The sequence below is a fragment of the Mugil cephalus genome, chromosome 7 (genome assembly GCF_022458985.1).
Source record: "Mugil cephalus isolate CIBA_MC_2020 chromosome 7, CIBA_Mcephalus_1.1, whole genome shotgun sequence".
Lineage (NCBI taxonomy): Eukaryota > Metazoa > Chordata > Actinopteri > Mugiliformes > Mugilidae > Mugil > Mugil cephalus.
Genome location: NC_061776.1, coordinates 9,583,710 through 9,605,799, shown reverse-complemented (window position 1 = coordinate 9,605,799; position 22,090 = coordinate 9,583,710). Strand labels below are relative to the sequence as shown.

The window sequence follows — 22,090 nt, the reverse complement described above, 5'->3', positions numbered from 1 at the left end:
TAGAACTTAAGGAAGTTTACCTTTCTCAAAACAGAGAAAAGAAGCGCACTGATGTGGTCAGTTGCTTCTTTGTTAAGATCATCAGGTGGTCTCTACCAAAGATGTGCAACTTCATATCTTTGAGTTAATTTTGTTTTGTGTTCTGCCATTTTTTTTTTGTTTTGTATGTGTGTTGTTCCCAGGACTCTGAAGGTGTGGAGATTATGCTGGGAGTTTGTGCGAGCGGCCTCCTCATCTACAGAGACAGGTTGCGGATCAACAGATTCGCCTGGCCCAAAATCCTCAAGATCTCCTACAAGAGGAACAACTTTTACATCAAAATCCGCCCTGGCGAGGTAAATGCAACGGTTAAAGCGGATGCAGAAATTCATTTTTAGATTTATTTGCCAAGACTTCCTGCTTTCTCAGCAATTTAGTCATATTAAAAATAATTCTTATCCTCTCGAGACTATTAACTAATGTTTTTGGTCACATGACAAGTTTCCTCCACTAATATTATATTAGGGATAACTAATATTTTATAATTTAGTTTTAGTTTGCAGTTAAACCTATGTTAAATAATCTGGATTCCTTTGAAAATGATGCGAAGGACTAATAAAATGTCAGCTACTAATATTAAAGGGATGTTTCCAGGTCAAAGTTGTTTACACTGAGTCTAACTGCAGCATTTTGTCCATCCTGCAGTTTGAGCAGTTTGAAAGCACAATTGGTTTCAAGCTCCCAAATCACCGTGCTGCCAAGAGGCTCTGGAAAGTCTGCGTGGAGCACCACACTTTCTTCAGGTGAGAAATGAATGGATAGAGCTTTTGACATGAAGCAGCTTATCACTTATCACTTATTTTAATTGTATATCCAACATGTCAGCAAAGTCTCACTTTAGCACAGAGTGAAAATCACCGTACGCGATTTCCTCATAGTGGAACAGATGGAGTGTTGAGACTGTTGGATGCCTTTTGGACAACATGCAAAGTTAGTTAATGCTTTTTTAAGCAAAGCTCGGTCTCCTGGGCTGTTTCGAGTAGCGAGCCTGGCCTGGAGGCTCTCTGGAGACTGTGCAAATGAGTGGGAGTTTTTAATGTGTTTGCAGTGCTTGGCTTAAAGCAGTGTTTTAATTCTGGTGTGATTAATGGGAGTGTTTGCAACGTGCGACAGGCTCGTGTCCCCCGAGGCGCCGCCGAAGAAGTTCCTGAGCCTCGGGTCCAAGTTTCGCTACAGCGGCAGAACGCAGGCTCAGACCCGCAGGGCCAGTTCTCAGATCATCAGGCCTGCTCCGTTCTTCGAACGCTCCTCCAGCAAACGCTACAACATGTCCCGCAGCTTAGATGGAGGTGAGGAGCAGATTGAGGCGTTAGTGAAGTACCATCCATGTGGAAAGAGACTTTGAAACTGTTAAGCCAAGTTTATTTTGAATACGTATGTTAGGATAATAAATGTTCATCAAGAAATAATAAAAGTTTTAATAAGACTATTATACAAGCATACACAGTTGTAGCATATAATAAGGAAAATGCAAAATAAATGTTCTTACAATTTGTGATTTAATTTACATACCCAAAAAGGAGTGGGTGGAAAAAAAAAAGGAATTAAATCCCACCCATTTCCTTAAATCATTCATTAATGATAGTTATAAATAGCCTCCTGTCTTCTCTATGTAATTTTATACATGCACTGTACATACATACATACACAGATTTTTCTAAGCGTCTTTGTGTAACCTGCATACACTGTTCATCTGACATTTCTATTTGTAAATAACTGTTTGTTGGAGGACGTTAAGACAAACCTTTAGCTGTGACCGAACCACACTGGATATCAGAGTAGTGTTCAACATTCATCTTTGTCTTGTGGCATTTCAGCTCCCATTATGGAAAACCACGAGACTCTGATGAAGGACAGTGCCGCCGACGGGTCGGCCAGAGTCATCGCCAAGGGAGACATCATCACCACGGTAACAACGGAGAAGAAGGCAGAGGAGGAGAAGGCGGAGCAGGAGGACGCTCAGAAAGATGCTGCAGAGTCACCGGAGGCTGCTGCCACGACACCACTCAGACATGACACAAAGGTAAACGGCAGTCTGACGGGTTGAGTGCAGCCAGAGCTGCATTTAGATGGGGGGGCAAAAAAAAAAACCTTTAAGGGCTTTGATTGTTTCTTTAATCAGTGCCACCTGAAATAATCGGATGTTTCTTAGAAGCTGCTGTGACTTTCTTTATAAGCCCCTTTTGAGATTTTAATTTTGTTTTCTTTCTTAATAGACTTCTTAATGGCTGATGAGAATTTCCCAGTTGCTTTCAGCTTAACCCCACTGCAGTAGCGTAGGCGTAAATGCTTCTCATCCTGTGTGCGCTTTACTAATTAGCTTTTCTTTTCTTGTCCTTCCTTTGACCCCACACTACACTCGTGTGTGTGCTCTCATGCGTATTCGCCCACCTCTCCCCTTCGCTTCTCTCCATTTACACACACACACACACACGCCGTGTCTTCATTGACATTTCCCCCGAATCAGTGCTCCCCTCATGATTACACGGCCGACCCTCTCCGTTCCGAGCTCTCACTCCCCTCATCTCCCGTCACATCGACCAAAGTGCGGCGGAGGCGCAGGGAGAACGCTCGCAAGCGGGCCTCGTCGGTCAGTCCGGCGAAGAGCAGCACGGGGTGCCGCCGCCGGCAAGCGCACGCCGACCGCAAGGCTGCCCTGCTGGAGGAGCAGGCGCTGCTGCTCTCAGCCCGCAAGCAGAGGCTGGAGCAGGGCAAGAGCCGTGGCGGCACGCTCTTCTCCTTCTCCCTGCACCTGCCCGACCTGTCCTCCATCCTGGATGAGGACGGTTACCTCACCTTCCCCGACCTGTCAGAGATGCGCTTCCTCCCCGAGTGCGCTCAGAACTTCCTCCCCATTAAGTCACCGTCGCTCATCCCATGCTTCCTGTTCATCTTCTTCTTCCTGCTCTCCACCTCCTTTTCCGTCCCCTACGCCCTCACCCTCTCCTTCCCACTGGCGCTGTGCCTCTGCTACCTGGAGCCCAAGGCAGCCTCCCTGACAGCCTCCATAGCCCAGGGCTACCATGACCATGACAGTTCAGAGGAAGAGGAGGTGTGTGTGTGTTTGTGTGCAAACGCCTGTATGTTCAAGTACCCGCCTCTGTCTTACGATGACAGTCCATTATATCGGTTTTAACCCCTTTATCCTGTCCTGTATCTCGCTCTGCTGCTCACACCAGTTCAGAGCTGACCTGGAGACCGAGTGTCCCAGTGTCTGTCAGTCTCCTACTTTCAGAACCTCATCTCTGCCCGGTCACACTCTCATCCTGTAGACTACATCCTCATCAGCATCACAGCTGCACAGAGATGAACCTGCAAGTCTCACCATTTCATATCCGATTGGCTTGTATTTACCTTATTAAAGAGAGGGTTAGACACAAATAGCGAGCAACGCTTGGAGCATCCTTATTTATGCGAGAACGTGGAGCCTGATTCCTTAGAAACCCCACTGAAGTGTAAAGCGTCTCTGCATGCAAACATTTAAATATGTGACTGTTTAATTACAGATTCTGAAGATTTGAAGGAGTCGCCAGTTTTCATTTAGTTACTAATCCTTCACCAAGGCTCATATTTATAAACACAGCTTTGTGCCTAACCCATCTCGGTGTTAACATCTACATTCAGGGCTTTACAGTTGCATGGAAACCATATTTATCTACGCACTCAGTCTCTCTGCATTGACTCGAGCAACGCAGCACAAATTTAAATAAATCATTTAAACTGAAACTCCTGCTGAAAGAGAGAGGCTTGCTGTGCGGAACGGCAGGAGATTTAACTCTAGGGCAGCAGCATTCGGAATCGCAGACTATCAGCGTGGTGTGTTGGGATGCAGAGAGACTGCGGCAGCTTAAAGGCATAAAGATCACCCCTAGTGTCAACATGCATGGAGAGGAGGGGGAGGGCCTGAAAGTCAGGTTACTGTCCAGCGGCAAAGTCGTCGGATCAAATTTCTGTTACCAAGTGTTTTATGTCAGTACAGTGACGTAACAAATGTCACATCTACCTGGATTGATTTTCAATAAACGTTGTGGGACGTTGCCAGATCCTACGCAAATTTAAGAATATTACACGAACGTGTCAAAGTGACTGACCAAAGGTTTCAACTTCCTCTGAGTCTGTTTGCTTGCTTATTTTTCTTTTGCCTTTTTACCTTTCCATTTGTTCTCTTGCGTTGTTCTCTCTTGTACGTAGTGCTGTCTTACAATGTGTAGCTTTCCGAACCAGCAACAGCCAGTGCATTTCCATTATTTCCATTTGTGGTTATGAAGACGCTGTGTAGACGATTAAGTGCAGTTTTCAAACATTTACAAGTTGGGTTCTTCTCGTTTCTTTTGTTGTTGTTTTTTTTTTTTCTTGCTTGCCACACGGAACGGTTTGGGTCTGTTCCGTGGAAACAGACCGACAGCGAACAAACCGACTTTGCCTTTGATGGAGAGATGACAGCCACAGAGGTTTGTACACTGAGACAAGACGTCATGTTTAAAGCACAAATACGTGCAGGGGGAAACAGGAAATGCAGGAAGTGATGCTGAGTCAAGTGTGTAATGCTGAACATGAGGTTCCTGCTTTTTGTGCATGCAGTGGCTCTTATGCTCATTTGTTTGTTCCTTTTTTTTTTGGCAAATGGTTTATGGAGACACTTGTATGTATAGAATGTCTTTTCATATACAATATTTGGACAGTTTCTATGCCTGTCACACTTTTTTCACTGTCACATGACACATAGTAGTTAGTAGTAGTTTACAATGAAAGCGAAAAATGAGTCATTTTCAAACAATGAGTCGATTTCGGACTGCTCACGATGTTCAGTCCGTTTATTTCTTGCCAGTAAGTCTTGAGTTTTCATCATCTAAAATAAAAACCTGTAACTAGCCGACCCTTATCAGCTGTAGCTTTCTGCTTAGGTTAATGTTTGTTTTATAAATTCATTGAAGCCAGCTGTCTCCACATGACTTTCATGTTTCCATCTGACTCGTTTTTTAAAACAGGCACTTGATGGCTGCGTAAGTGTGCCAAGAAGACATTATTACATGTATTAGATTATGGATTGGACACAGAATTGTTACGCTGCTTAGCTTAAAAGGGTTTTTTGGGGAGAACTTTGGCTGCAACAGCTGGAGGGTCAGTCTCCCCGAATAACCGCAATAAAGAGCAGGACACAGCTGCCAAACTCTGACTGCATCCAGACCAAAAGGACATATTTAAACCTACAAATTAAGATTAGATTAATAGCGTTTGTAGTTTTGGCTCTACTTCCATATCCTGACAGTGGATCAGAAAATGGTTAGGTTCTGTTAATCATTATTTCCTCTTATAATATTTTTAACTACCATCCTTTCCCTCCCCTTTGCTGCTCGTTGTCGCTCACTTTCTGTCTCTTTCCCTTCACTAGATTTTTCCATCTCTTCTCTCTTTAATGACTCCTCACTGCCCTGACTCACTTGTCTCTTTGCTCTCCTCCTTACTCGCTGTCAGTCGGACGCAGACGAGGACTCTGAGATGCGGACTCAGGTACACTGGGCTCGCCTCGTGGCCCTGCTCGGTGCATCGCAGCCCCCTCGGATGCACTGAGCCGCTCAGAATTCAGCCATCGGTCTTTGTGTGCCCGTCCCCCCCTGCTTTGGCTTGTCTGCCGCTCCTGCTGCTGCTGCTACTGTTGACACACTCACTATCACACCACACACAAGACTGACCATTCACTCTTGCCTGAATTCACCTCAGAGGCAGCTGCTGCAGAGCTGCTTCTAAACGCACCATTCCACCTCATTTCTCAAGTGCTTTTTTCTTTAATGGTGGAGTCGTGTTAGTTGTGTTGTTTTATTTCCTGCTGCTACACCCAAGAATCCATTTCTTTTCCTGTGACTTTTCAGTGAGTTGACTTTTTAACGGCCGTACTGCAAGAGACACGCCTCCTATATTCTCCCAAATAGAGTTGGAATTTAAACACCTGATACCTTATTTACAGTTCCTCTCCCCCTTTTTTTTTTGTCTTTGCAGTATAGTTTCATAAGACGAGTAAAAGGGGAAAACGTTTTTATCAGGCATAGTAATCTGATGCTAGAGGTTGGTAAGAAAACTATGCATGACTGAAATATGCATGCAGGTGCATATGGTATGAAGAATCCTAACTTAATAATATTTCCCTTAACAGATATGTCTGGCTTGTCCGTAGCTGCCAGCATTTTATATTGTCCTCTGGATTTCTGGTGTGAATTAGTTTTGCTGTGAGACAAATAAAAGTCAACTGGAATTAGTCAGTGATAACCTCTAATGAGATTTGGGAGTGTTGCGCTTAACTAAACTTATGAAACTAAACCCGTGAGTCTATGCATGAAACCATTTGTTTTCATTGGTTTACGCTGGTCTTAAATGCTCCGTTAGTATTTAAGTACAAGCTGCTACTCATAGTTAACAGCTCGGTGGAGCTTTTTGCTGCTTTGTTTTTGCAAGATGCTTCTCAAGTAGCTTACACAGCTGATTAAATAGGCTGGTAAAGTGTAAATGGGAAGAATGAGGAAGCACGTAATGCAACAGATTTGTATAGAAGTTAACGTTTTGGTTGTAGACCTTTTCAGAGCTGCGTTTTATGCTGCCCGATATGTTTTTATTTTGGTTGTTCATTGAATATATGCAAGCCGCCGTTGCGTACGTGAAGCATGGCCGTCGTTCCATCCGCGCTGCTCCCGCCCTCACCTCCTCTTTGTCGTGGTTGGTCGGCTGCTGTAGGACACTGAGCCTCCGGAGGAGATTGTCAAGCACCAGACAAACATCAGTGAACTGAAGCGCTCCTTCCTGGAGACGGGCAGCAGCACGGCGGGCCTGACCGAATGGGAGAAGAGACTCACCTCTTCCCCCGTGCGCTCGCCGAGAGCGGACGAAGCGCCAATGATAGAGCCGCTGGAGCCGCAGGACGTAAGCTGCAGTCCACAGCAGACTTAATGACGGCATGTGTGTGCGAAGCATGACATCACCAAGGAGGTGTTCGTGTAAACGGTCTCAGGATTAATCGCGAGCAGTAAATTCAGTGTTTATAATGGGCAGTATTTTTCTGGGTGTAGCACATTTTATGTCCCAGCGCATATTAAAGCATAAGACGGACACCTTGGTACAAGATATTGATGTATAAAGTCGTTCATTTTATGTCTTGTCTATATCTTATGAGCAATTATTTGTCTTGGTAATGGATGTTCAGGAATATTTTTGTTGTGCTCTGTGACATTTTCTGTGTTGTGTAATGTGACGGATTCACATACGACAAACGAGCTTCGCTAATTAAACTTCCTGAAGTCAAATAACTGACAATCAAACCTTCAGGCTAAGATAATCAGGAACTGGTTCTCTGGAGGACATTGGAGACCCCAACGTGGCACATTTGAACGTGTATTTGTAGTCTGCAGCGTGTCCTTGTGGCTGCTAGTATGCGCCTTTTTAATTATTTCCTTTTTCCTCTGCAGACCGATGATGAGCGGCCAGCAGAAGATGAGACAAAGGAGGAGGAAGAACCTAAAGTCACTGGGGTAAGCTGCTTCCAGTTAGTCACACTTATGTGTCTGTGCTATTTGTCTTTCTGGCTCCAGACGTACATGGTCACTCACACTCAAATATTCCTTGTATATCGTTGTATAAATTCAATTTTTACATATTACAGACAATTCCACCAAATCTGTGCAGAGGCATTAAATTAAAAACTAACCCAAACCGTGCACCTCTATCCGTGTACTTGTGGAGCTCAGCCTGCACTACACGTCTTTTACATGAATGGTTCTTTGAGCTTACTCTGCCCTGTACTGGCTCTGTGATGCCCTCTGTCTATTAACTTGAACGATCCCTTTCCAATAAGCCAAGTGTCTCCCCAGGCGGCAGGCTATCTGGTGAAATACGTGGCGGATAGTATCGTAACAGACGGGGTCACCTCTTCGGGGCCTCACGGGATTAGCTTGTCCACCACTATGGACGACGACGTCTTCATGGACGGGACCTTGAGGGAGGTGGAAGAGAAAACCCCCGACTCCCAGGAGGAGGTGTCGGAAAAGTCTGTGGTGAAGATCAGCCCCGGATCCGTGAGACAGGAAGTGTCCCAGGCCATCAGCGACAAGAAAGGGACGCTCATTATCCTGAAGGAGGCCGAAGATAAAGAAGACGCGGAGGGCAAAGAGACGCTGGTAGAGAGAGAGGAGCCTGTCGTCCCTGGAGAGTTTGAAGCTGATGCAAATGAAATGTCTGAAGAGAGAGAAACTCGCAAGGTCGACACTTCTGTTGTTTTCGAAGGCCAAACTACACTAGTGAAGATGCTGAGTCCGAAGGGGGAGATAAAAACTGACGACGTGGCTCAGATTAAAAGCATTGACTCTCCAAAGAAGGCGATGGCTTCGTGGATTTCAGAGGAAGTGAAGACGGACCCTTCAGAAGCCTTCAGTGTGTCGACAAAGGAACTCAAAGAGATGAAGACCTCAGATTTGCTGCAGCTGAAGGAAGAATTCTTCACCTTTGAAGAAGTCCAGCCTCAGAGATCAACGATTACACTTTCTGAATCTTCGACTACGTCCTTAGCAGTGGTACTGTATGAAAACTAAAATCGACAGCTCAGTTTTGGCTACCTCCCTCCATATCTCCACCACCACCTGCTGCCTACCCCCATTACCTTCCCTCCAGCAGCAGACAAACAAGTCTAACAACAGTGTAACCAAGCCCCCGTGCATGGCTAACGGTCCCTTAACACCCAGCGTTTACTCTCACACTCGGCAAACAGTTTCCGTTGCAAACAAACCCACTGCTTCTTTTTTCGATACAACTTTTGTGTTTGCTTTTTTCAATTTGTTGACAGCTTAAACGGCTTGCTTTGCCTCAGCAGTCGTCTCCCACGGCTGATAAGGAAACAAATAGGGGCCCTGGCTGGCTCCTGTTTCTTTCTACGTTTTCGCTCCGCTACACCATCCCTCTCTTTCGGGCTCTGTTATCAGTTCCCTGAAAGCGGTGACTTCATCGCCCCGGCTCGCTGCCACCGCTGCAGCTTTCCGCCTCCACCCCCCCCGCCTCATCTTCCAAAATCCCCCTCTGCCTCAGAAAGAAGTCGGGGGGGAAAAGTTGTATGGGTCTACCTGAAATGATAAAGAACGGTTTCCAAACGCAGATTAGTGGAAATTTGCTGCTGGTGGATTCTGACATTTCTAAAAAGCAGATTTTTGTTTTGGGTATTCCATACAATCATTTTACTTTTCAACTCTTTGATTTGTCTGCGCTCTCTCTCCTTTTGCTCTTTGTCAAGTGTTCACTGCGACTTTTGACTGTCCTCTCTTTACCTTTCTCTCTGTTTTGTGTCTGTCCATCCTTCTCTCTCATCAGTCAACGCTGGGATGGGTTTCCTCGTCTCAAAAGGTGCTGGTCCTAACCCGCCCAATATTTATTTCATTTGTGCATTTCTGTCACGTCGTATAACCGTTTTTCTTTTATCAGGCGTGATGCGCATGTGCTTCGGATTTAGTTTTGTCCTGGCGACACGCAAACCTCATCTAATGCTGCGGTTATCATTCACAGGCACCAGCCGATCAGGAGGAGAAGGAGGCGGTTGCTACGACGGAAGCAGAACCAGAACCAGAGAAGTCGACAGAGCCGACGGTAAATATCCAGAGCACAGAGGACGTACAGGTTGAACCAGTGCACAGACACCACAGTGTCTGCACAGCCTGCACCTGTCTAGAAATGTCACAATCAGAAATCAGTGTCAATAGTTCAGAATATTCACCAACCGAAAAATGTGTTATTCTTGGATCCGTGCCAAGTTTAGAACAAGTTCAGCCGTGTGTGTCTGTGCGGTTGGAAGCAGAAACGCAGCCAGTAGGAACACGTTTTTGGGTTAGATGACAGCGTTTTCCCCGCGTGTCCAGTGCTGAGCTTGGCAAATAAATCTAAATCTGAAGAAGTAATAGATGTGAAGGCAACTGCGGGGGGAGAGAGATGTCAAGAGATGGAAATGATGGTTTCATTGAGTCATTGTTGCTCCTGTTTACATCAGAGATTGCAAAACAGAAGGGAAGCTGCTTTCAGCAGAGGAGGAACACAGTGTAGACAAAACAGCAGAGGGCTGTTCGGAGTCTCTCTCAGGAGTTGGCAGGATCGAAACAAGCAAGGGAGGGAAAACAGACGGAGGTAAACGGCAAGAGAGTCCAGTTCTCAGTATGTCGAGGGAAAAAAAGTTCCTCGTAGCGATAGAAGATGGTATTGAGGAGGTGGAGGAATTTTCTCCAGGGGGACATTACAGAAATCTCTAATTATTCTCCTTATAAGAAAAATGAAGAGGAAGGAGAAGAGGGTGAACTGACAGATGCAAAAGAAGACGACCATGCAGGTGAAAAGGAGTCAGAAGTGAGAGAAGAAATGGATAAAGAAAGAGTAGGAGATGAAAATGTTGGGAAATCATCTAGACCAGAAGTCGTGCTTGCATGAAGTGACCTGGGCTGAACCCTTCAGATCAGCGGCTCCAATCACTCGTTATTCTTCAGCTGTGTCTCAGTCGGAGGTAACACTGAATCTGCGGCGCCGCCCCCTCCTGCCAACGCAACCTGCCACTAGAAATCAGTGACAAAGCTCGAACCAAAAGCACGGACACGTGTCCCGACTCCTTAACCTCGCAGTTTGTTGCCGTGGAGATCAGGAGACCTTTAATACGATGCAGCGCACACGTTGATCTAAACCTTGTGATTTGTGTTCTTCTGTTTCTCACTGGATTAGAGGCTCTAATGCACGACTGCGTGCTCGTTTAGAGATGTGAGCCCTTCAGTGACGGCCTTTGGCTCCGTTTATTAGCATGTGGTGCTTATTTGTGTCAATTTGATTTCGCGTACAACAGCGCGTGCTATTTTGACAACTGGAACGTCCGTGAATAGCGAGCACCTGGGTGCGGCAGCTTATTTATCCTTATTTTGTCTTTCTGTCCATCAGGTTCCTGAGAACATGGAGGTGACTCCCAAGGATGTGCCCGTGGTCCACACGGAGACAAAAACCATCACCTATGAGGCTGCAGAGGTACAAGAGATGGTTGTAATGGTTGAAAGATAAACCTGATGAATGACTGTTCAATATTCACTCTTACTTCAGGACCTTCTTGCTCCTTGTTGCCTGTTGAGTGAAATATTTGGCCCTGTCACACACTAAATACTCGAGCGTATTCACCAGCTGTTTGCTGACCCTGGTTTGGTGCTGAGTGGGCAGCACATAGTGGAGAAAAGTAATGACGCAAGCTAAAAGAAGCACCTGCCGTCTCCAGCCCCGCCGAGACCAGCGAGAGTGAATGAAAAAACGAAATTTCCAGAAGGTTTCAAAGCGAAGCGGAAATGAGCTGCAGGATTTGGGAGTTATTGCTTCATTAAAGCTCCTCCACATATTTCAAGAACTGACAGTGGATAAAGCCGCTATATGTGTACTGTTAAAGCTGTGGCTCACAGTTACAAACCCACTGAAACTTATTACCTGACTCTGCAGTGTGTCTGAACACTGAAAAGTCTTTTTTTTTGTTTGTTTGTTTTTGGTCTTTTTGGGTCACAAATTCTGATGAAACCGAGGTTCAAGTAAGCAGATGATTTAGACAAAGTTGGAGAAAGTCGAGCACCCAGCAGCTCAGGAACACTACATTTATATTTGGATGAGACCAACAGAGCTCAAAGGAGAGTGAATATTGGACAGAAACACAAGTCAAATGAATAATTTAGCTCAGTTTATAATGTAAAATAAACTGGAGCTAAGAAAAAAAGACATTTAAAATAAGAACGTTAATAAATCTGGTGTGATTTTATGCACAGTTCAAATATTGAGTGTGTTGCTCGTCAAGCAGGTCGACACAAATGGTGACGCAGACCCTGGGGTGTTGCTCAGTGCTCAGACCATCACCTCGGAAACCACCAGCACCACGACAACCACACACATCACAAAGGTCAGAGTGCATCCTTTGTCCGTTTGGCCTCTTAACGCTTGAAGCTGCACACATTTCCGTGGCAGCTCTGAGTGTCGACTTTGTGGAGAAAGATGAGATTTTCTGTCTCGTTTAAAGTCCTACGTACATGACGCCAATTCTAGTTTTATAGTTATCTGTTGAATAGTAAAAACCTTTAACATAGGTCTTTATGGGGCTTGTTGGATTTAATTTCCCTGTTTGTTTTCCGTCGTCCAGATGGTGAAAGGAGGAATATCCGAGACGAGAATCGAGAAGAGGATCGTCATAACCGGAGACGCAGACATCGACCACGATGAGGTCTTATATGTTTTCTCATTTATTCTCCTCTGTGCTCATTATTTTTTTTTATTATTATTTGCCTGTAAAATAAGTAATTTCATTTGCAAAAAAAAAAAAAAAAAAAAAAAAAAAGAAGAAAAGTGCTGGTCATTGGCCTTAGTGACCCCCAGGGCCTCAACTCTTACACTTTGAGCGAGCCACATGACATGCACATGTGACGTTTTAAACAAAACATTATTAACTCATGATGTGGCTTAACAAATACTGCAAATATGACAAATGTGACTAAAAGTGACTTCCCTGTTGGCATACTGACTTACAATCCAACATCCCCGCTCCCTCCCTGCCCTTCCCCGTTCTCTGTCTCCCCCTGGCGATCCCTCCTGGCAATGCACTCCCTTTATGTAGGCTCTGGCTCAGGCTATAAAGGAGGCTAAAGAACAGCATCCTGACATGTCAGTCACCAAAGTAGTGGTACATAAAGAGACAGAGATCACACCAGAGGAGGGGGAGGACTGACCCAGGTAAGACAACGAGAACCCAGTCCTTTTCCCGGCCACGTCCGCTTTAGTCTGGTTTTAATTTGGTCGGACTGGGCTTTTTCAAGCTCCATTCTCGGGCATGCTGCTTTCCCCATCAGCACTTCCTCTCACCGGTACAGACATCCCTGCTTCTGTAGCACTTACAGCTAATGCATCATGCTGTTGTCATTCCAGCTCCACTCCCCCCTGCAGGGTAAAGGACTGCCGGTGCGCGTGTGTGTGTGTGTGTGTTTGCACACACAGACCGGATATTGTAGTCTGTAGCTCGTAATGACAAGGCTTGAAAACCTTTGCAGTGTTGCTGCTGGCGGTCACATGCAATCTCCTGTAATTTGGCTCCAACACTCCCCCCTGCTGGAAAGACCCTGTTTTTTTCTTTTATCATCAAAGAGCTACACCCTGAAACACCGGCTTTGCTGCATCCGATTGACATTTCAAATTGCCGCCCCCTAATTTTTTACAATATGACGAATAAGATTATGTATTAGAAGAGCGACAAAAAATGGCAGCTTCATGTTGCGCAATGCTTTGCACTTTTCTGTACATTGTCCACATTGTGAAGCTTCACAAAAGGCAGCGATGAGCGATTAAAATACCAGCTGAACCGGCTTCTGCTTCTCAGCCTGTGACTGCAGACGCACCCGTTCGCTCTGAAATCTGATCTTCTCTGTGCTCCGATGAGATTTGATCTATTTTCAAACTATGCTCTTACAAGAAAAACTACGTACATTAACGGAATAACAACGACAAAATGTATTTATTACACTGGAAGAAATCTGTTAATTTATGCAAAGCGGCAACTGAGCATGAACACGACATGTTTTATGTGATAAAATAGTATCAGATTCAAAAGTTTTTCCCAATAAAAGTTAAAGAAAGGGAGTTCAAGCTTGTGAACAACCCTGATTCACGTCCAGTCGTCTCATCGTGTAGAGAAAGAACTAGTAGCTGTGGACCTTTCATAGAAATAAATGTCTAAGCTTGGGGTGTATGTAAACAGTGTTTCTGGGACACTCATGTTTGCAAACTATTCGTGACACAGTTCTTCCAGTTTTTTCTTTCTGTGTGGGGGGGAAATATAGGTCAGCAATCCTTACGGCAGCGTTTCCACCAAGTTCACAAACGCAGCCGTTTGTGTTTCAACTTGTCCACTCTCTCTCCGTGTTGTGAGGATTGTGTCAGGTGTGGAGCTGCGTGAAGGAGGCTCGTTCATTCCATCGTACCACAGCATGTCCTTTGCAACTTTTTGTCTCGGAAAACGGCTCTGTGTCTGGTTTCCCTTTTAATACTCATCTTCTTGGCTCTGGGGCTTGTTATTTCATTAACTAATGACTCAAACGATCCCAAGGCGAAGGGTTCGGGATGAGCCAAGGTGCATGTGTGTGCTTGCGTGACTCACCAGATGGGAATGCTCGGCTTTGTCTCCGCAGCCTTGCCCTCAGCCCTGTATGTGCGTGTGGTCTAATATCTGTGTGTCTGAGCGGCCGTGTTTGAATAGCACTATTAACATAATACTTAATGTTTTCTCTGTGGTCTTTGGGATGTTTGTCTCCGTTTCTGCCGTAGATACACACTCGGTGGTAGCTCCGGTAGTTTCCTTTGGTTCGAGAGCGCCTCCAACGTGCAGAGCAAGTCTGTGACGATTAAAACATGTTGAACAAGTCGTTCCCAGTACACTGTCCCGTATCCAACTAACACTTTCAGCTGTTTTGTCTTCATTTGCAAACTAATGTCATGTGATCAGTAAGAACAAACTCTCATTACGTAGTTTAAAATAGCTTTAAGAAAAATCACCTTATCTATAGCTATTCCAGTTTATCTTTGAATCTTCACTCCCCCTGTATTACTTCCTGACTCTACTAGTAAATATCAGCAAAAGAAATAAATAAATTTGTTTAATTCTCACATTCTCTACATTTAATCTCACTATTCAGACGGAGACTTAATAGTTTACTTAATGTAATACAAAGACATCCCCTCCTTTTGCTAAACATTTACAGATGTTCTTAACTAGTTTCAAAGCCATCTCATGGATCAATAAGTGTGATAGACTGGAGAAGAGTTGTTTGATATGTTTTAATTTATTTGGCTTTAACTGTACAATGATTATATAATGACACTTTTTGCCCAGATGCCCTGTGTGTATCTATGTTCATACTTGCTCTGCGCATCTGTTAATGTTGGTATAAAACCGCCATAATCTTTAATCCGGCTCATTCTCGGTGTTCAACAGGGTGAAGTGCGGAAGTAAAGCTTCAGATTCATTCTAACTCCCTTCTGGTTCCTCTGCTCTTCCAGGAATAACACTGAGGGCTGTTTTCTGTTCAACCTCCCAGAATCCAACATCCAGAACTCCACATACTCCGTCGGGACTCTCAGAAGACCAGAAAGGCTCCTGCTCTCTCCAGATGCTGCAGCTCGCCGCTAGTCGCAACCATCACCTGCAAAATAAATAAATGCATTTTGCATGAGAAGGACGCAACGTTGCATTTATCAAACTAATGGCAAAGATTATACTGAAAAACCGTCTGATTTTCACAGTGGTCGCCGATCCATCTGCACGCTGAATCCCTGTGTGCAGCAAGCGAACCCTTTTTTTGCTTTCACTGCCTTACGACCTTTGATGCTTCTTTTTTTATGATCATCGAGAATAATTATTGTAGCAAACATTTTATTTATGAAATAAAGCCATCACTCCAGAAACTTAAAAACTGCTCTAGGCTGTATATGTTAGAGAGCATACACTATTTAACCTCGCAGTAGAAGTGCCAACCTCATTTGCATCAAGCATCGCCTCATTCATTCAAAACGAACTCAATGATTCTCCATTAGGTATGCCACTCCTAGATTCACTACAGCTCTGTAATGTACATATCGAAGCTTTCCTAGGAAAATAGCAAATTATCTTTCACGGTTGATTTTTGTCTACTTGAATTGCATTTTCCTTTTTATTATAATTTCAGTGTTTTATTGTCTCCCATCCATCAATTACACCACTGCAATGTGCAACTTTTCTTTCTTTTTCTTCCCCCCCCCCTGAGGATTTAAGAGTTCTGCGCGAGAAATCAAGAATTTTCTGTGCCTGTGCAGGCTTCGAATGTTTCCCAGGGTAGAAGATGGGCTGCAGCACAAGTCCCAGGTTCGCGTGACTGCGAGGCGAAGGGCTCGGGCTGCCGAGCTCTGCCCAGACAAAAGCCGAGAGAGATCAGTCAACCCTCCACCATCCTGAACATGTCCGCTGTACGCCTCCCCTGTCTGTTCAGATGTATATGAATAGCAGTGTTCATGTACGGCCATTCTCTCCCCGAAATGGCGAAATAAACGTGACAGATGCATTTGTTTTTAATTTGCTATGTTCTTCTAAAATAATAAAATGACCACAGTACTGAAACTTTTGATTATTGATTTATTTTACTTAGCACTGAAACTATCCAGTGAAATAAAAAAATATATTTTTATGTAATGATGTTAATATTTTACTTTTAAACTTAAATTTGCATTAAATAAAATTCATATAATGTTTTACTCCATTAATATGCAACAGGCTGATTATGGACTTTGGGACTTTTTTTAATTATTTAGTTCAATCTTAATGTCTTCGTTTTAATTAAAGAATAAATCCATCGCCATATCATTAGTATTCAGTAAAGTATAGCAATAAGGTAAAAAGAAATGAACATCCTCAGGCACTAAAGTAGGCAAATTGTTAAAAGCTTAAATATTGGTTAATGGATATGTTAATGGAGTCGGTTTAAACCGTAATTTATTATTTATGACGCCTAACGCTGTGACGCTTAATTGGCTGTTAGAGGAGACATCGCGGGCTAATTAAGAGCCGGTTTTTCCAGCCAGAGGTAATTACAGCGAATACACGGAGGCCACTCAGGCCCCGCCCTCCCGGAGACCTGCGTGCGTGCCGAAGAGTGACACAAAGTAAGAGCACTCACTCTGCTGGACGCTACCGAGACCAATCATTTACGCATTTTCAAAAATTCTATCAAGTTTTTTTTTTTTTAAATAAAATAAAATAAATAGCAGCGGTTTACTGTGACGCTTAAATGTATGTGTTGAAGGGAGGGTCCTCTGTGGATCATCCCACAGATTCAGATCTAAATCAAAATAAATCAAATCAAACTTTATTTATATAGCATTTTTCATACAAAAGAATGCAACGCAAAGTGCTTCACACAAAAAAGAACTTTGTGTCTTAAAAAAATAAAATTATATAAAGTGGTGATTTCATCATCACTTTATGTAAAAAGGAACAGTGTACAGCTCAAAAATAAATGTCGCTATTTTGATGCACTGTGCCAGATTATGCGCATGTGCAGTCCCTGTAACGAAACAATTATAAAACAATGCAGGAAAACACAAAAACAAACAACGACAGCTTACTGTAGCTACTCAGAACCACACACAAACACACATTGTGTATTGTACTATGCATAATGATTGTTTAAAGTGGACTGTTCTGCTCATGCACACTTTAAACAATCTGTTTGCAAAGTACTGTGCACCACATATTACACTATTTCAGTACGATTAGATAGCGACTGCTTGTTATTTATACCTGCTTCCTCTAGTGTAAATTATGTTACAGTTCCTGTTTATAGTCTACTTACATTTAACACATCACAAATCTGTATAATATGTTCATAGTACCTCAGACAGTTATTGCATACACATTGCTCACTCACCTGTACAAAGGTTTTCACCTGTTTCACCAAATATTGTCCATATGTCATAAAAACAACCATACTATACTTATATACCTATACACTATTTATGCTACATGCATGTACTGTTTATAGCACTTCTGGTTAGATGCTAAACTGCATTTCATTGCTCTGCACCTGTGCATGTGCAATGCCTATAAAAGTGAATCTAATCTAATCCAATAACTGTGCATACACGTAAGCGCATGCGCCGAATGAGCCCATCTGCACACAAGATACCAGCTTAATGTTTGTACATTGGACTGTACTTATTTTAATTTTATTGTATTCCTATGTTTATGTCTTGTCAATGTAAATGTCAAAATAATTTCCCGGCGACGGCCAATAAAGCGATCTTTTAATCTTGCATTGAACGAATAAAACCTCTTATTTTATCTCACCTTGGGTCGACGTGACACATCCGCTCCCGTATAAAGGATCTCGGTGTAGTACCGGCTCCGGTGCTGTAGGGGGCGGCAGAGCGGCGCGGCGCTTCCTGTGGAGCCGCTCAGTCACAACAAGAGGAGGAAGAGGAAAAACGACAGCTCTGGATCGTCGTCGACTGCCTTGCGTGACAACACAGGGATCGCGTTCGGGCTTCGGGTATAAACATTTTTATTCTCCTCCGTGGCTCGTGGCGCGGCGCAGAAAAACCCGCGGTGTTTTCCCAGTAAGTCGCTCGGCCGTCCGTCCCCCGCTCCCCGCTCCCCGCGAACTGAGTTAAAGGCAGCAGAAAACATGCCAATGGAGGCTTGCTGACCAAAATGGCTGGGCGCAGTGAAATGTGAAATATTCCTGCTAAGGTTATCCTCTCTGCACGCGACGTGACTGTCACGCGAACTGCGCGGTGAGAACGCGTTCGTGGAGCCGAGCAAAGTGCGTCTGTTAGTTTCTGTTGCTCTTTCGTTTTTTTTTTTTTTTTTTTCTCCCTTCTTTCTTAATCAGCGCTTGGTGCGGCTTGTTTCTCCGTCGGGCCTTTCGTAATTTTCCTAAAAGATTTGTGCATGGTTCATTCTGAGCACTTTAGTTTTTTCCTGCGTGTTCCTTCACTCTCGCTTGCTCGCGAATGCTGCTGTAGTTGCATGTTGCTGCGGTAATAGTTTGCTATATGTTTGTTGCATACTCTGCCCGCATATATTGTCAAGAGGCATGCAAATAGAGCTCCACCCCTCAGCTGTGCAGCTCTCACGCACACATGCCTGCACGCCGCGTTGCTGTGGAGATCCAAATGTTTGACACTTTGCCGTGTGTTTGTCCTCCGCAGGCTGCTCCTATCTGACCTGCATCATGTCTGATTTATTGAGATATATCGACTATGACCACAAAGCCACCTTCCTGAAGATGCTCAACCAGCAGAGGATGGAAGGTGAGCACTGCGACGTGGTGGTGGTGGTGGAGAACATAGAGTTCAGGGCCCACCGCTGCGTCCTGGCGGCCTGCAGCAACTACTTCAAGAAGCTCTTCAAGAAGCAGAGCGAAGAGGACAACTCCATCGTGGAGCTGGACTTCATCCGCTCGGACATCTTCGAGGAGGTGCTCAACTACATGTACACGGCCAGGCTGGCCGTGCGGAAGAAGGACATCAACATGATGATGTCCTCCGGTCAGATCCTGGGCATCAACTTCCTGGACAACCTGTGCACGCAGAAGCGCGAGCTGACCAACATGAAGACCCGGGAGAACCAGGCGCCGGGCGACCACGGGATGAGGGCCCAGGACGCCATCCTGAAGGAGCTGGCCATGGAGGAGGTGAGGAAGAACAGCTTCTTCGAGCACGGGATGGACAGCATGGGGCCCGGCGGCTCGCACGTGTCTCAGCCGCACAACTACAACACCAACATGGGCAAGGACCCTCACAGCCACAGCTGGGGCTCCTCGTCCTCCAGCGACATGAAGCTGGAGTACCTGCTGTACGGCCACCGCGACCACGGCTCCTGCCAGAGCACGGGGGCCAAGCCCATGGACCACAACGCCAAAAAGGAGCGGTTGCTCACCGCCAACCGCCCCTACGGCTGCGAGCACTGCCCCAAAGCCTTCACCACCGCCGCCCACCTCAAGGAGCACCTCAAGATCCACTCCGGCTTCAAGCCGCACCGCTGCGTCGTGTGCGGGAAGGCCTTCATCAGGGGGCCCGACCTGAAGAGGCACGAGAGGGTGCACAGCAACGAGCGGCCGTTCGCGTGCCAAATGTGCGAAAAGGCCTTCAAGCACAAGTCCCACCTGAAGGACCACGAGCGGCAGCACCGGGGCGAGCGGCCCTTCAACTGCGGCTCCTGCGACAAAGCCTTCATCAAAGCGTCGGACCTGAAGCGCCACTGGAACACCATGCACAGCGGCAACCCCCGCAGACAGATGTCCCTGTCTCCGGCCGCCTCCCAGCACGGCCAGGGGGACGCCACCGACCAGAGAGACTGGAAAATGGAGACCGGGCCACACTCGCACAACTCGGGGGACTGTTGAGCCTGCAGACACGAACGCGCGCGCGCACACACTGACGTACAAGACACGCATACATGCACAGTTAAAAGGAGGAGGGGGGGGGGGGGGGAAAACAAAACAAAACAAAAATGTATACACTGACACAACCACAACCCTGTGACGGGGCCGCGCGGCCCCGAACGTCACACGGACAGTGATCGGAGTGAGTAACGAGAGATCATAGCATGTTCATAAGACTGTGGGGATGTATTATTATTCTAAAGAGTTATGTCAAAGCGATGTTTCCTTTCCACCTGTAAAATCATGTAAATGTTTAGTTCACTCTACTATACATATATTTTTCACAAAGAATCGTCGCTATCTAGACGAAGGGGCTCTCATAACATTATTCTCTTTTACTTTAATGGGATACGTAACATTTAAATGTTTGTTTAACCTTTAACGGATTTTATGGAGATAAAAGAGAGAAGCAGAGTAAGAAGAAGAAGAAGAAGAAGAAAGGGGGGGCGGGGTTCTGCATAACATTTGTTGCATTGAGTATATTCATGTGGATGTTTTTAATGGATGTGTTTAGTTGTATTGATTGATATTACACTGTAAGAGTAAGAGTCACCATTTTGCATTTGACGCAGATGATACCAAAGTCTTGGGATTTTGACGGATGGTCCCTAAGAGGCCGTCCTGCCCAAGCAACCGGCCGACTAGATTTACTGTTATACAGTATAACTGTCATCCAGCTATCAACAGTTAATGATAGATGTCTGTATATACTGTAGCTTAGTTTGTTGCACAATTAGAGTACACGATAATGAATTATGCACATATATAACATTGTCCTACTCCCTACACTTTGACAATAAACACCATTTGCTGTGTTTTATTGCTTTCTGAAAAGCTTGGTTTTTGTGGAGAAGTTTTCTGTTTGTGGATGTGCTGCACCCGGCATCGGTGGTAACCTGGATTAAATCAGACCTGGGTAGTTTGACGACACCTATAGCCGCAGGTGGGAACAGCAGATGCGGTTTAACACAGTTACTTTTCCTTTTTGTGCCGATTCTGCTGTGATTTCATTCCAAACAGGAAGGCGCTGTGAGACGAGTTGTTTACTCTGGTGATGACGTTACCTGTTGCCTGCAGCTCTTCGTGTAACAGCTCCCTGTAATTGTTTGAACTGGTTTTCCAAAAAAAAAAATAATAATAATACTAATAGTTCAGACAGCGCCAAGCTCCCTGATGAAGCACACTGCATTTCCTGTGAATACTTCACAATAAAAGTCAACTCGTTCTGCTATTTAATATTTATTTTTGCGCCAACACCAATGATTTCGCATTCTGCATTCGTATCCGTATATCTGTTTATAGACATTACAGGAATGCAGATATAATAACAATGCAGTGCCTTTATCAGGGGGGCGGCAGCTCGCTCACTTTTTTATTAACTCTTTTTGCTGTTATACATAGTATTTTAATTCAAATTCTGTTTTAATGTGTCACATTTAAACGCAAAAAAAAACCCTTTTCCTGGTTATTACCTGGAGTTTAGAACTTAAATGAGAACTTTTAACGTGTTCACGGTGGAGTCGGCTGTAGGTCGGCTGTGTGCTACAGGTGCGTGAAGCAGCGGCGTCTTGTTAAAATGGGTATTGTGATCATGTCGTAACTCTGAAACGCACGTCGGTGAGTGATCTTGGAGCCGTGCCGTTCCTAAAAGGTGACGCATTTGTCTTGGGTTGAAATCGTGATTGACTAGTCAAATACTCGAGTGCCTCTCACTTGTAAGAACTTGTTGCATTTCTTAGTTTGTTGTCTGGCAGGAACAGACCTTTAAAAGGATTTTCTAACTGCGATGTCAGGTTAATGGTGAAAGTTAAGCTCTGTCAGAGATAAAAAAAAAAGAAAAAAAATGACTGAAGTTAGAGTTGAAACTTTCTTCCTTCCAGAAACGTAGCAGCACCTCAGGCTTTGGTTTGTTTGGAAGCCCCGCTCTGTTCAAACAATCACATCTGCTGCCCAGGCTGCAGAGCCGTGGCTGCACCTTTTCGGCTTTGTTCTGCCTCTTTTCGGCTCTTTGCTTGGCCTCAGACGTGAAGCTAACCCCCGTCTGACCTCTCGTTGGGGCGAAGCTCACT

At 44.9% G+C, this 22,090-nt stretch overlaps 2 protein-coding genes across 29 annotated transcripts in view; both read left to right on the top strand.

The window, feature by feature from the left end:
* Positions 1 to 16,198, top strand: part of LOC125011167 (band 4.1-like protein 3) — a 48,752-nt gene extending 32,554 nt beyond the window's left edge. For 4 of the 25 annotated variants that reach the window (XM_047590216.1, XM_047590209.1, XM_047590208.1 and 1 more), the window contains 18 exons: positions 183 to 335; positions 685 to 782; positions 1,153 to 1,328; positions 1,857 to 2,062; positions 2,507 to 3,091; positions 4,437 to 4,490; positions 5,515 to 5,550; positions 6,037 to 6,102; positions 6,766 to 6,951; positions 7,494 to 7,556; positions 7,896 to 8,594; positions 9,382 to 9,414; positions 9,574 to 9,654; positions 10,978 to 11,061; positions 11,864 to 11,965; positions 12,203 to 12,283; positions 12,674 to 12,789; positions 15,106 to 16,198. In XM_047590216.1, the coding sequence (XP_047446172.1) occupies positions 183 to 335; positions 685 to 782; positions 1,153 to 1,328; positions 1,857 to 2,062; positions 2,507 to 3,091; positions 4,437 to 4,490; positions 5,515 to 5,550; positions 6,037 to 6,102; positions 6,766 to 6,951; positions 7,494 to 7,556; positions 7,896 to 8,594; positions 9,382 to 9,414; positions 9,574 to 9,654; positions 10,978 to 11,061; positions 11,864 to 11,965; positions 12,203 to 12,283; positions 12,674 to 12,784 (2,814 nt within the window). In that variant the 3' untranslated portion in view covers positions 12,785 to 12,789; positions 15,106 to 16,198. The remainder of the gene's footprint in view (positions 1 to 182; positions 336 to 684; positions 783 to 1,152; positions 1,329 to 1,856; positions 2,063 to 2,506; positions 3,092 to 4,436; positions 4,491 to 5,514; positions 5,551 to 6,036; positions 6,103 to 6,765; positions 6,952 to 7,493; positions 7,557 to 7,895; positions 8,595 to 9,381; positions 9,415 to 9,573; positions 9,655 to 10,977; positions 11,062 to 11,863; positions 11,966 to 12,202; positions 12,284 to 12,673; positions 12,790 to 15,105) is intronic. The other 21 variants (XM_047590210.1, XM_047590232.1, XM_047590213.1 and 18 more) reach the window with 15 other exon arrangements.
* Positions 16,199 to 17,962: 1,764 nt separating this feature from the next.
* Positions 17,963 to 20,841, top strand: LOC125011244 (zinc finger and BTB domain-containing protein 14-like). 4 transcript variants are annotated; one of them, XM_047590358.1, is made up of 2 exons: positions 17,963 to 18,125; positions 18,787 to 20,841. In XM_047590358.1, exon 2 carries the CDS (start codon positions 18,810 to 18,812, stop codon positions 19,980 to 19,982), a length of 1,173 nt encoding a protein of 390 aa, XP_047446314.1. In that variant the 5' UTR covers positions 17,963 to 18,125; positions 18,787 to 18,809; the 3' UTR covers positions 19,983 to 20,841. The 4 variants fall into 4 exon arrangements, with proteins under 4 accessions (XP_047446314.1, XP_047446315.1, XP_047446317.1 ...); XM_047590359.1 differs by having other exon boundaries at positions 17,991 to 18,192; XM_047590361.1 differs by lacking the exon at positions 17,963 to 18,125 and adding an exon at positions 18,211 to 18,369.
* The last annotated feature ends 1,249 nt before the right edge of the window (positions 20,842 to 22,090 follow it).